Raw genomic sequence first — 12,816 nt, forward strand, 5'->3', positions numbered from 1 at the left:
ACTTGAGAATAGAATATATCAGTTATTATAATGGTTTTGTTTAGAATCGTGTGACTTAATAGTGTTCTTATAAATTATGGGTTTTCTGTTTTGTCACTGTACTTAAAGCAGGTTCCCTCAAACATCACAGGAAGAGCAGCAGCATCGAGGCAACAATTTAGCAAGTAAAGGTTGGAAAAAGAGAGCATTTGACAACCCAATAGTAGAAAAAACCAGGGATGTTCATGTTAAGAACACAGAATCAATTGCCTCAACACATGACAAGAAACTCCTTGGAATTCCTTTTGGTTTATTTCATCATCAGAATACAAAAAACTCTTGTAGGCTGATATCATGAGAATTAGACAAGGATGTGATTCAGTAATTCCCATAAGCATAAAGCAGGACTCAAGTAGAAGAAACCAAACTAAAATGTCTTATTTCTCTTGCGGATGGCTCTCAAAACTGCCTGGCATACTAACTCCAAGTCTGCTTATCCATCACACAAAATTTCCAGCTACTAAAACTTACCTTGGAAAATAAAGAACAGCAAGCAAAAGCACTTCAGTATTTCTAATGATATCCTTTGATGGGAGTTTGAGATAAGGAGGGAGAGAAAGCTGGTCAGATTCCAATACAAAAGAAGGGATAAGAGAGACGTGTGAGAGGATAAACCCAACTCAGAGAGGATCCCTTGTGAAGGAATATGTACGTAGGCAATCAAGTGTATCCTCAGATGGAGATGATCTCTATCTTCAGACAGGGGTAGTGACAGGTGACAGGTGACAGTGACAGGTTACAGTTAAGAAAGCAACTATTAACCTCGCCAGGTATATTCCATAATTATGCAGGTATTAGATCCTCTTTGAAGTCCTAACCAAATTATTTGAACAGTTATTATCTTGTCTTGTCCTCCCAAATTTTGTCAAAAACATCAAAAGATTTTCTGACACCATCATATAGCAGCAAGATTAGGGAGAAAAGAGAGTGGGAGAAGAAACAGAGAGCATAAACAACTGATGGGACTTGATCAGTAACATTACATAAACAGTTATGAATCAAGGCAAAATAAATAGACACTTGCAACAAACTATATCGATTCATCTTATGTAGCTACTCCAACCCTTGTTCCAATGCAGACTTTGGGAAAAATAACAGCAAGAGAGCTAACTTTATTCATTCAATTCAACCATTGACTGAGAAGGAGAAATCATCATCAGTCACTGCTCTAGAAGAATAGACTTCACCTTCACTAGCATAGGAATTACTGAAGTCATCATTGTCATTGTCTCTCTCCTTCAATTCCTCAATTTTGGCTACAGCCACCTTCAAATCCCACCTCCTCTCCAAATTCCATTCACAGCAGCACATCCCAATTTTCAACAGCTTCAGCATCTCACCCTCGCAATTCTTGGTCCTCATCATATCCATATCAAATACCTCTCCTGTCCACTCTTCTCTAACAACTGAGTTAACCCAAGTTGCCAAATCTGCATCACCACCCTTTCCTTGCGTTAAATAATTTTCAGGGAACTTGCCTGTCAAGATTTCCAGAATTAGTATACCAAGACTCCACACATCAGTCTTCCTATTCGGACGGTCGGATTGAGAGCATTCAGGCGACTTGTAGGCAACCATAACTTGTTGAGAATGGTCTTTATTAACCACGGGAACTAGGGCATAATCTGTCAAGAGGGGCTCGAATGTATCATCTAGAAGAACGTTGGAGGATTTTAGGTGACCATGAGGCAAAGCTAATGTTGGAAACTCCTTGTAGAGATAGGCCAACCCCTTGGCAACTCCTTTGACGATCCTCAGCCGAGTTGGCCAGTCAATCCATGGTTTTCCCGGGGAACGCTTACCTGAAGATAAATCCATAAAATCAACAAATCAGTCTTGATAAACAATATTAGCACTCTTTCCTTCTATTTCTTGTATGATAAATGTGATAAAAAACAATCATCCACACGTTAAGGCAATCATGTCTGTCCCTCGTAGTAAAAGCACAAACATTTGCGTGGATGATAACTTCTTAATACAATTCCCTTAGGTGTATGGAAAGTGTTAGAGAGAGGCTTAGTTACCATGAAGATGAGAAGCCAAGCTGCCATTTTCAACGTAGTCAGAGACCAAAAGCTTTTCTTCTTTTCTGTAGTAGTATGCCACTAGAGGGAGCAAGTTAGGGTGTGACAATGTTCCTAACTTTCTCATGTGCTCATGAAATCCTTCCTTACCTACATTACTCATATGCCTAAACCTCTTCACAACCATAGCAGGCCCATCTAAAAGAACTGCCTTATAAGATGACCCAAAAGTACCACTGCCCAGGACCTCAGCAGAGGCCCTAAGGAGGTCTTGCAAATCAAATCTATCCCTATCATATCTTACGAAATGCAAGTACTGCCCACTATCACCCATTTTACCATCACCAAACTGATCTGATGATTGAGCTTCCTTTTTATCATCACCAAATTTCTTTTTGGTATCCTTAAATTTGAGTGTTTTGTTTTGGCGGCTGCGGATGCAGGCAAAGACAACAATAGCAGATAATGCAACCACAGATACAACAACGACCGCAATAATTACGACGGTCTTTTTCCTGGATGATTTGCATGCAGGCAGTGGCTTTCCACATAACCCTTGATTCCCTGCATCATGCATACACAAATGAATGCCTTAAATATTGCAACAGCCTAATGTTTCTGAAGAGATTCTTTTTACAGCCCATAATTTGACTTCTACAACAAGAATCGGATCAACAACGTGCTTACCACATACAAATCCATCAAAATTATTAGACCAGTTTTCACATAATTATCAAGGGAAAACACAGAAATAGATTTCCAGTTGCATCCAATATATATTTATGAGAACAAGAAAAAAGGTGAATATTGGATTGAAATTGAAAGGCATAGAGTTTCTATAGGAATTAACCTGCAAAAGAGCTTGGACTGAAGTCAGCAAGGCTGGTAGGTATCTGACCCTTGAAATTGTTACCTGCAGCATTAAACACAGTCAAGTTTTCTTGAGGGAAATCAGGCAAGTTCCCATCAAATTGATTCCCTTCAAGGCTCAACTTTGTTAGCTTCTGCAGCAAAACAAGTGATCTAGGAATTTCACCAGTAAACTCATTATGTGCCAAATAAACTTCCTTCAACGAACTCATTCCGTCAAATGCATCCTTGTCAATTTTTCCTGAGAAATTGTTGTTGGACAAATACAAGTTTCTCAAGGAACTAAGTTTTTTCACTTCAGGCATTGGACCCTCAAAGCTATTATTCATGAAGCTTAACGTTCTCAACGTTGGCAATTGCATCAAGATGTCTATGTCAATGGTACCCTTTAAGCCCATATTCTCAAGCAACAACTTATCGATCGTGCTATCATTGTTGCAACGCAAACCAACCCAATTGTCAGTGCCACCGGTGCACGGAGGAATGCCTGACGCATTCCAATCGTAGAGTAAGGAGTTTGTAGACAAGGAGTTCTTGAAGTTGACGAGGATTTCAGCATCAGTTGCACCGTGTGATGTCACAAAAAAATGGCTCGCCGTGACCAAAAAGTAAAATAGCAGCATCATGAGGTGCCAACAAGCTACCTTATGAGCCAGTATGAAGATGTGTGTAGTTTTCTTTCAAGCATCAAATATTGAACAAAAAAGAGAGGATGGGAAATGGTTTAAGAGGGTGTCAGACTAGGAAATCAAGAGTTTTGGAGAAAGCAAAGGGTACAAGTTAAGGTTGTAATTGACGAAGTCTTCCTATGAAGAAGCATGAGCTGTGTTACCAAGGAGGCCGGCCATTTTGATGTTTTTTCTTTTATATAATATATAATGATTTTCTTGATTGGTAACTAATGGCATGTCCTGGTAAGATCATATGATTATATTTATATGGGTGTCTTTTGTTGTTAACAAGGCATCAAGAAGTCTGTAATCAGTGTGATAATGACAAGAAAAACACATTGATTTATGACTTCTATGTCTTTAATCTTTGTGATTTGTGTGTTTCCTTTTAGACGATATGGTATAGTAGAAGATATGGTTAATTTGCATGTATAACCCTTGTTTTTGTCATTCAATCTGTTTTTTTTTTAATTATTTTTTACCTAAAAAATATTAAATTAATATTTTTGTTAAATGCTTTTCAGGCACCAAATTACGCTAATTCTAATTCATCACAAGAAGATTATTGCCAATTCATACACACACACACGTACACACACAATATATGATCTAATAGTTTGATAGGATAACTATTTAAGTTAGATTTAGTAATTTCTCGAATTAATTTTAATTTTTTTAATTTGATGTGTGTGTGTATAATTGTGATAAATGCAATATGAAATTGAAAAATAGGTACAAGTAATTAGCAATGCTCAATCTAAAATCCGATCCAATGAAGGGTTTGGATGACTAAGTTAACACACTTCTTATATTATTTTTTAATGACTTATTAAAACAACATTATTTTTTTAAATACCCTATATTTGGATCGGTTGAGTTTGGACTTGATTGACCAGGTTAGCTTTAACAGAATTATAACCATTTCTAGCATAGTTTAAGATCCGGTCCAAGGTTCGGGTTCCGGATTTTGATCAGGTCAGTTTTTTTAAAATCAAAACAATGTCATTTTAGTAAAAAAAACAAAAAACAAAAGTCAACGGGTTTATAACCGGGTCTTGTCGGGTTAACAAGGTCACTGGGTCACACCGGGTTTTTTCTTCCTCTTTTTTTTCTTCAACCCGGCCCGGTTCCAGCCCTAGACCGGGTCGGATTTCAAAACTATGGTTTCTAGTAAGTCATTATGGACTTTTTAAAAAAAAAAAAAAATTGATCCAATTAAGCTGGCTCTGTGTTTAGGACTTTTATAGTCTTTACGTGTTATCTTGCAGTTTGATACAAAACCTTTTACATGAACTCGGAAATTGGATCAAAATGGTTTTAATTAATTTAAGGATAAACAAATTATTTCCCCATCAGATCATGTGGACACAAGAGTGTTTGACTGAATAACCTGTCCAGGTCATCAAAAAATCGTGAATTTCAAGCCCAATTATTTAAATATCCAAATTATTATGTTTTGGGTTAATGAAAACAAATTATTATCTTATAATTAATAATAAATTTAATAAAGGTGTATTTATTTTCTGGGTTGATGTTTATCAGACACCTCAAGCAAAGCAAAGAATACGATAATGACTTGAGAAGTGAAGAAAGGTAATTAACCCAAAAAAAAAAAAAGAGTTCTCCACCTTCACACTCGGAGCAAGTAGCAACCCTTTATTCTTCACTTCATTCAATGTCTTTTTTCCCTTTCACTTCATTGAAGGCCAAGAGAGCTCACGGGATAAACTTAAGCCTTTCTGCTTTACAGCAAGTGCTTTTGGCTAGTTTTCTGTGCTACTCCTGCATCTTTGAGGTCAGAAAGCCGTGTAGCTGGCGCATGGATACTAGAATCTTTCACAATGTAGATTTATAATGAGTGCTAGTAAATCTGTATTCTTTCCCTCCACAAAGCATATATATTATGCTTAGCTTAAACTCCCAAGCAAGATGTTGTTTACTCTCTCCTATATTGTGAAATGTTGCTTTCTTCACAGCTACAAAAGTTGCATGGTGTCACAGACCTCTTGCCAGCTTCTCTCAAGTCACTTATAAAGTACCAGCCCTAATTACACAGACTGCCAACCTGAGTAATTATTCTCCACCTCACAACTTCAACAATGATCAACAACACCTCTACCACCTCTGGCGATACCCTTATAGAAGCTCATTGCTCCGGTCCGCATGTAACGTTCACCAAGGAAAACGATCAATCAGACCAGCTGCAGGCTAATGTACCCTTGTTACTTCAACCTTCATATGCTAGATCAAAATCACTACTCTTCGATGAGCTACGCAATTTCCGAATGAGCCTTAGATGGTGTGCACTTGATCATTCCTCTTGCATAGGAAAAACTGTGTCCTACTTTGTTTTCATTTTCCTTGCCATTATTGTCCCGATTGTGAGCTCCCTCTCCATTAGAGTCCCATCCTCAGCACCAGCTGACGACCCCATTTCTTACAACAAGCTGGTGCAGGGTCCTGAGTCTGCCTTGGCTTTTATAGCTTTCTTTACTCTTTTCCGTTTCTTTAAGAGATACGGTCTCCGCCAGCTCTTGTTCCTCGATGGCTTACAGGATGACTCGTTGTTCGTTAGACAAGGATACTCGCGCGAGCTCGATAAGGCTTTTCGGTACCTAGCCTGCATATTGCTTCCATCTTTCTTTGTCGAACTTGCACACAAAATCATATTTTTCTCCACAGTCAAAATATGGTTACCTTATAATATTAGTCCTCACAGTATTCCATTGAATTCCATCATGTTTGTGTTGGTGCTGGCGTCTTGGGTTTACAGGACAGGAGTGTTCTTGTTGGTTTGTGTCCTGTTTCGGTTGACTTGTGAGCTTCAGATACTCAGATTTGAAGGGCTTCATAAGTTGTTTGAGGGTTGTGGATCGGGTGCCGGTGTCATATTCAGGGAGCATGTTAGGATTAAGAAACAATTATCTCTTACAAGCCATAGATATCGATTCTTTATCATATCCTGTTTGGTTACCATTACAGTTAGTCAATTTGGAGCATTGTTGCTGGTTTTGGGATTCAGCACTCAAAAGAGTTTCTTCAATTCCGGAGACCTTGTGGTAAGAAGTTTGCCTTTATACCAAGTGTTTTGCAGTCTACAAGACTGATGATTCCTAATACTTTGAGGGATTGATGCAGATATGTTCAGCAGTTCAACTAAGTGGATTCTTCTTATGTTTACTTGGAGCTGCAAGAATTACACATAGAGCTCAAGGTATTGTGTCAATAGCCACTAGATGGCATATGAATGTTACATCTGCATTTGCCAGGGTAGACCAGGGAAAAAACCATGTGCCGGAAGCTGATGGGAGTCTAGCATTCAATGCTGGAGACAGCGAGTCCGATTCTTCAGACTTTTTCATTGCAATTTCCTCACAGGATCCATGCACTTTCCAAACCAGGCAGGCTTTAGGTGGGTAAAACTTGACCTAAATATTTCTCACTTACCCTTGTCAATCGTTATGTCCAGAGAATCAATGTAGGATTGATTAGACATAGAGGCAGGGGAGAGCAGTCGGTTACCTATCTCGTTACCTCGCTTAAAATCTTGTTCTGGATTCGCTATTGAATCTAACAGCAGATGATTGCAATATTAATTAACGTTCTCAATTGCAGTGGCTTATTTGCAACACAACAATGGGGGGATCACACTGTTTGGATTTGCACTTGATCGAGGATTGCTTCATACACTCTTTGCTTTTGAGTTCTCTTTGGGGATGTGGATTATGAGTAAAGTGGTGGTTTTGTCTTAAGAAGTTGTTATGGTACTATTTAATTTACCCCAGCAATGCCTAAGATGTTATAAATTTAAATCTTTATTCTGAATTTGTAACTTGGAATCATGTTTATTGAAGAATAATAAGATCTTCATGTTTGTTATTGCTAGTTGAAGTTCGATGACACATTTCCATGTTTCTCCTCAGATGAATGTTTTGTAGGGAGACTTAGAGGATCTTACGTTAATTTGATGATTGCTAATTGAAAAAATGTTAAATGATGAATTAGATGCACAGTCATGGAATGGAAAATAAAGATTAGCCTATTTAATCCTGACACCTGTAGAAACTGAATGTTTTTGTTGGGCATGGTAACTTTAAGAACTTACCGTTCTTAACGGCTGACAGCTATCAGACTCCATGGCCCAATGGATAAGGCGCTGGTCTACGGAACCAGAGATTCTGGGTTCGATCCCCAGTGGAGTCGTCCATTGTGTAAACCAGAGGACCCCTGTTTTCGTTTTCTTCACTTCTTTTTTCTCTTTTTCTTTCACCTTGACAAGATGAAATATGCTAAACCTCATCGGGGGATCCAGAATATAGCTTGATGAACAAATTTATGTTTTATTCCGCAACCGGGGTTCCATTTCTACATCGTTCAAACGCAGTACAATACATGTGAAAGTTTAAGGCTTTGAACAAAGGAAATGTGCTCAAACCTGAAGGAGAGGGAGCTGTCTTATGCCCGATGATCCCGGTCATGGAGGCTACTACCTACATTAACCCATGGGAGGAAAATTTAACATTAGATACATCAACTAGTTGCATCTTGGAGAAGCCAAGGGAACTGCCTCATAGTGTTGACAATATTTTCAAGGCATGCAATAAGCTTGTCCCCTTGACTTCTTATAAGATCAGTTTTGAAGCCCTCGATATTGTTTGAATCAGCAGCTTCGAGGTCTGCCATCTCAGGAACGTTGCCATTAACTACAGCCTGGATCATTTCAGCATTCTCACTGAGTTTTTCCACCATCATTTGCTCCATATCTTCTGTGCTGGGCATTTTTTTTCGTCCGCTGTAGATTTTAGGCTTTTCATCCCCATTGCCAATTTGAGGTTTTTCTTTTCTAAGTCGCTTTTGAGGCTTTTCTTTCACTTGAATTTCGTGAAGTTCCTCTTCTGCAGGGATTGTCTGAGGCTTTTCCTTTGTGCAGCATGTCTGATGGTTTTCTTCCACATATCTTTCTTGATTTTCCTCTTGTACATGGATTGTCTGAGGCTTTTCCTTTGAGCAGCATGGCTGCAGCCACTCTTCTGCATGGATTGTATGAGGCTCTTCTTCTGCGCAACTTTCCCAAGGATCGTCTTCTGCATGGATTGTTTGAAGCTTTCCTTCAGCACAGCATGTCTGAGTGTTTTCTTGCACCTGACTTTCCTGACATTCTTCTTCAGCATGGAATCCATGAGGCTTTTCCATAGTGCAGTATATCTGAGAATTTTCTTCCTCGTCTCTTTTCTGAGGCTCTTCTTCTGCGTGGATTGTTTGAGAGTTTTCCTTTCTGCAGCATTTGTGAGTCTTTTCTTCCGTATGGGTTTTCAGAGATGTTAACCACTTCCTTTGTTTCTTGGCCCCTGAGAGGCATAGGAGATTGTAAGAGCACAGCTAGAAATATAATCTATCACCTTAATTTCATAGTAGCTTAATTTCATGATTTTCATAGCAGAATACCAAAATCAAACATTAAAGAACTTTTGTGACACACATAAAATAAAATGACAATTGATCTAAAATGAACAAAAACAGGAGGGAAAAAAAAAAAACTTGATCATAAACACTGTAAAGCACCATTCGTAATTACTGACAATATGATATGCATGCCCAATCAATGATTTAACTAGCAACAACTAAATTACTGCATGTTAAATCGGAGAGGAAGCATACCCAAGTTTGCAATTACATCAAGCAAGTCAGCCTTTTGAAGGTCGGTATCTGGATCCGTATCCAGCTGTTCCTTCTGGCTCCACATATAATCATCAATAGCTTTGAACAGCTCATCATCAAAATTCTCCGGAAGTCCAAATTCCTTTCTCCTTTCACATCCCAGAGACCAGTAGAAGTCACTCCGCGACTCCGACTCTTTATCCCATTTTTTAATCTGGTTGTACTCGATAACCAAAGAGTTCCACTTACTCCGGCACTGACTCAGAGTATGCGTTACATCCAGCGCAACGCAGTTACCAACAATGATCTTCCATTTCTGATTGGTCGATACCGCTTTTGAGCAATCCTTTTCAACAGCAGCAATCTCATTCACTAGAATGAGTGCTTGTTTAGCAGTCCACTCCGGGGATACCTGAGAACGCGTTCGTGGAGTGCTCAAAACACGAGATGAATTACTATTCTTACAGTCTTGATTTCCCTTTTTCCGCTTCTTATTATTAATTGCTGTGGTTGATTGTGTTGCCTCCATTTCAATATCTGCCATGTTAAAATCAATCAAACCCCATATTCCAAAAAGCTCATCGAGTTGTTACAGGATGGTGGCAAAACCAGACTTGATCCAGAGTTCAATTTTTGTAATTCAGAAACTAACCCAGGATTTTTGTAACAAATATAAGTGGAGACATGCTGATCAAAGAATAATTTAAAGAATCTAAATTTCAGTTCATGAGTTATAGAAAAAATATGAATTTAAACTTCAATGCAAAACAAGAAAAAAAAAGAAAAATATTTAGTTAAATTTTCAATAGAAAAGCAAAAGAGGCATTTGGGTTTTCTTTAAGATAAGTACCGGTGATGACGCAGTGATCCGTGGCAGCGTTTCAAAGTGACCGTGAAGATGGCCATTCTGCGGTGGAGAAAATGAGGACGTTCGGAGACGAGGGTCTTCGGTTTGAACCTGCGGTGGAGCTTCTCTTCTGTTGTGTTTGCACACTTCACCCGTGACACTTCTGGTCTTGTGATCCTAGGCATGTCTTGCTCAGGTCTAGCGATGGCAAAATTACCACTCCAATGGATTCTAGCAAACAAAGTTATTAAACCCGGCCGGCGTTCAAATCATAATTGTATGGGTTAATATGGATTAATCCGATCAATTTAAAACAATTTCATTTTAATATTTTTTTTATTTTAAAACTATCCAAACATGACTCGAAAAAAAAAATATATAATAAGTTTTAAGCAATAAACTTATCATATCAATCATTAACTTATCATATCAATCATTAAAAGATTGATATTAAAAGATGCTATTTTAAAATATGTTTAAAAAATACATAAAATAATTTTTAAATATTTAATTTATTGAATCATTCAGATCAATTTTTAATCAATTTAATTTAAAATCTAACTCTAAAATTGAATAACCATGCTGATATATATTAATACAAAGTTTTAATTCGCAAAACCTAATGGTATATTTTGATATTTTAAAATAAATTTATCAATAATATGCAATAAGATTAAATAAAATTTAGAGTTTAGTTTTATGCTAAGTTGATTTAAAAAGGCAATTATATATTTTTATTAATAGAGGATCTATTGAATTAGACGGGGATAGAAATTCTCTTCCCCATTTTATTTTAAAAAATTGAATTTGGGTTTGGATTCAAATTCCAAAAATGTATTTATATTTCATAGTGCTATTATCTCATTTATCATGGTCAAGACACGTGATTGACATTGCATATGAAACACGACCTTTTCATGGTATTTTGACTTATAAAAAGACAAAAAAACCGAACATGTTGGCTTATGAAATAAACTTTTAGAGGCTTAAAGTGTAAAATTGAATGGTGTAGATTATTAAAGTAATGTATAGTTACTATTTTATAATAATAATAAAAAATTAATGGAGATAAATGAAACAGAATTATGTATTTTTTGTTTTAAAGTTATAAAAATTTACTCTAAAATTATTTTAAATATATTTTATTTTAATATATTTTTAAATTAAATTACTATAATTTAAAATAAACCCGGAGGCCATGGTAGTTGAAATGTTGTTGTTGATGGACGGTATCGAGGACATCTGCCCACCATTTCTTCAGGCTAGCACATCAACTCCTGTGTGCAGGGGCGGAGCAAAAAAAAAATCAAGAAGAATTAAATTAAATAATGTTATAGGGAAGGATTATTTTTTTGAGATTTTGTTTCAAGAAAGAGGCTGCAAAACAAATTTTCTTGTAAGGACCGGGGTCCTGTCGGCCCCCTGCCTCCGTGTACATGCAGGAGACCGACCATGGCCCGACGGCTCATCATCTTGCTCTTGCCCGACGTCGTGCTTCTTTTTCCAAGAAGTTCAATTTCCACAAAGCTTAGCGATGTTGATTGGCCGAACAATCCAAATCAAACCCATAAGGTTACCTTTGATATGTTTTGTGCAAAATGATTAAGTAAAAGTTATAAGAAAATTTTGATTGAAATATTTAAAAGGGCACTATGAAATTGAGTTAAGATTTTGTTTTAATTGATTCTAATTTATAGTGTGTTTATTAAAAAATATAATTTATTTATTTATTTATTTTTGCAAATATGCTTCTAATTTTTACTTCTTTGGAACAATTTATTTATTAGAAATTAATTATAAAATAATAAGTCAAAGACATTTTTATTCTTTTTCAAATGAAACCTTAACTAACAATTACAGAGAAAGAAAAGTATCTGAATCCTAATTCATGTTGAGCGCAAAAACAAAAAAAGAATTATAAAAAGATTTTCTCGTCGTGTCAGTAACATGAAGCTTTGAAGAGGCCGTTGACCTTCTAGACATTTGGGTTTCAAGAAACTGAATTCATTTGATGTATAAGTAACATCTTTCGTTTTTTATCGTGCACTTGTGAACCTATATATTATGAATTAATTTTCTTAATTTTCTTAAAAATAAAAATTAAGTAATAAAAATTCAACTGATTAATTATGGTAGTTGATGACGTTTAAAAACAATCTAACTAGCTGAATTAAAAATAAAATTTATGAGTTGAATAATCCATCAATCTCTTGATTCAGATAATTTAATTTATTTTTTAAGCCAAGATTATTAGTGGTTGGTGTCTTAAACCTACAAAAGATTTATTTTTATAAATTTAGAGACTCTCTAATGCTCAAGTAAATATTTTTTGTTTTGAAAAAAAAACAATAATATTAGAGAGATTTTGAAAATAAATATGTTGTTCTAAAAGGAGATTCAAAACCTTTTTTTTTAAGGATCCAATGAGTTTTTATAACCTATCGTTCTTACCCTTTAACGAAGAAAATGACTAAAAAATCTTTATTTTCTAATCGCATTCAAATCTTTATGTGTTAAAGAAAGAAAACATTTTTGACCGATTAGAATCTTGTGATTCGAAATAAAGCCTAACAAGATTGTCGTAGCTATATAAAAATGATGAGTTTGGTAGCTCTCTGTAATCATTTATATTTGGGCTCGACACTTTGACAGAGCCTAATGATATTGAATCTAGAAATTTGCCTGAGCCATATATGCTTGTGTGTAT

At 36.3% G+C, this 12,816-nt stretch overlaps 3 protein-coding genes and 1 non-coding gene across 4 annotated transcripts; 2 read left to right on the forward strand and 2 right to left on the reverse strand.

Moving 5' to 3' along the window:
• Window positions 1-981: 981 nt before the first annotated feature.
• On the reverse strand, window positions 982-3,781 carry LOC133674622 (probable LRR receptor-like serine/threonine-protein kinase At4g31250). Its single transcript, XM_062095836.1, has 4 exons — window positions 3,752-3,781; window positions 2,914-3,610; window positions 2,064-2,627; window positions 982-1,841 (listed from the first exon to the last, which is right to left on the reverse strand). Exons 1-4 carry the CDS (start codon window positions 3,779-3,781, stop codon window positions 1,165-1,167), a joined length of 1,968 nt encoding a protein of 655 aa, XP_061951820.1. The 3' UTR covers window positions 982-1,164.
• A 1,786-nt stretch (window positions 3,782-5,567) lies between these two features.
• LOC133674186 (uncharacterized) lies at window positions 5,568-7,489 on the forward strand. The gene is made up of 3 exons (XM_062095200.1): window positions 5,568-6,663; window positions 6,743-7,016; window positions 7,220-7,489. The coding sequence occupies exons 1-3, from the start codon at window positions 5,704-5,706 to the stop codon at window positions 7,354-7,356; spliced, it is 1,371 nt and encodes a 456-aa protein (XP_061951184.1). The 5' UTR covers window positions 5,568-5,703; the 3' UTR covers window positions 7,357-7,489.
• A 245-nt stretch (window positions 7,490-7,734) lies between these two features.
• On the forward strand, window positions 7,735-7,807 carry TRNAR-ACG (transfer RNA arginine (anticodon ACG)). The gene has a single exon. It is a non-coding gene; the product is annotated as a tRNA-Arg (tRNA).
• Window positions 7,808-7,920: 113 nt separating this feature from the next.
• Window positions 7,921-10,357, reverse strand: LOC133674115 (uncharacterized). Its single transcript, XM_062095101.1, has 3 exons — window positions 10,113-10,357; window positions 9,263-9,799; window positions 7,921-8,952 (listed from the first exon to the last, which is right to left on the reverse strand). Exons 2-3 carry the CDS (start codon window positions 9,789-9,791, stop codon window positions 8,135-8,137), a joined length of 1,347 nt encoding a protein of 448 aa, XP_061951085.1. The 5' UTR covers window positions 9,792-9,799; window positions 10,113-10,357; the 3' UTR covers window positions 7,921-8,134.
• Between the last annotated feature and the right edge of the window lie 2,459 nt (window positions 10,358-12,816).

This window comes from Populus nigra, chromosome 15 (assembly GCF_951802175.1).
Source record: "Populus nigra chromosome 15, ddPopNigr1.1, whole genome shotgun sequence".
In the NCBI taxonomy this organism is placed as follows: domain Eukaryota; kingdom Viridiplantae; phylum Streptophyta; class Magnoliopsida; order Malpighiales; family Salicaceae; genus Populus; species Populus nigra.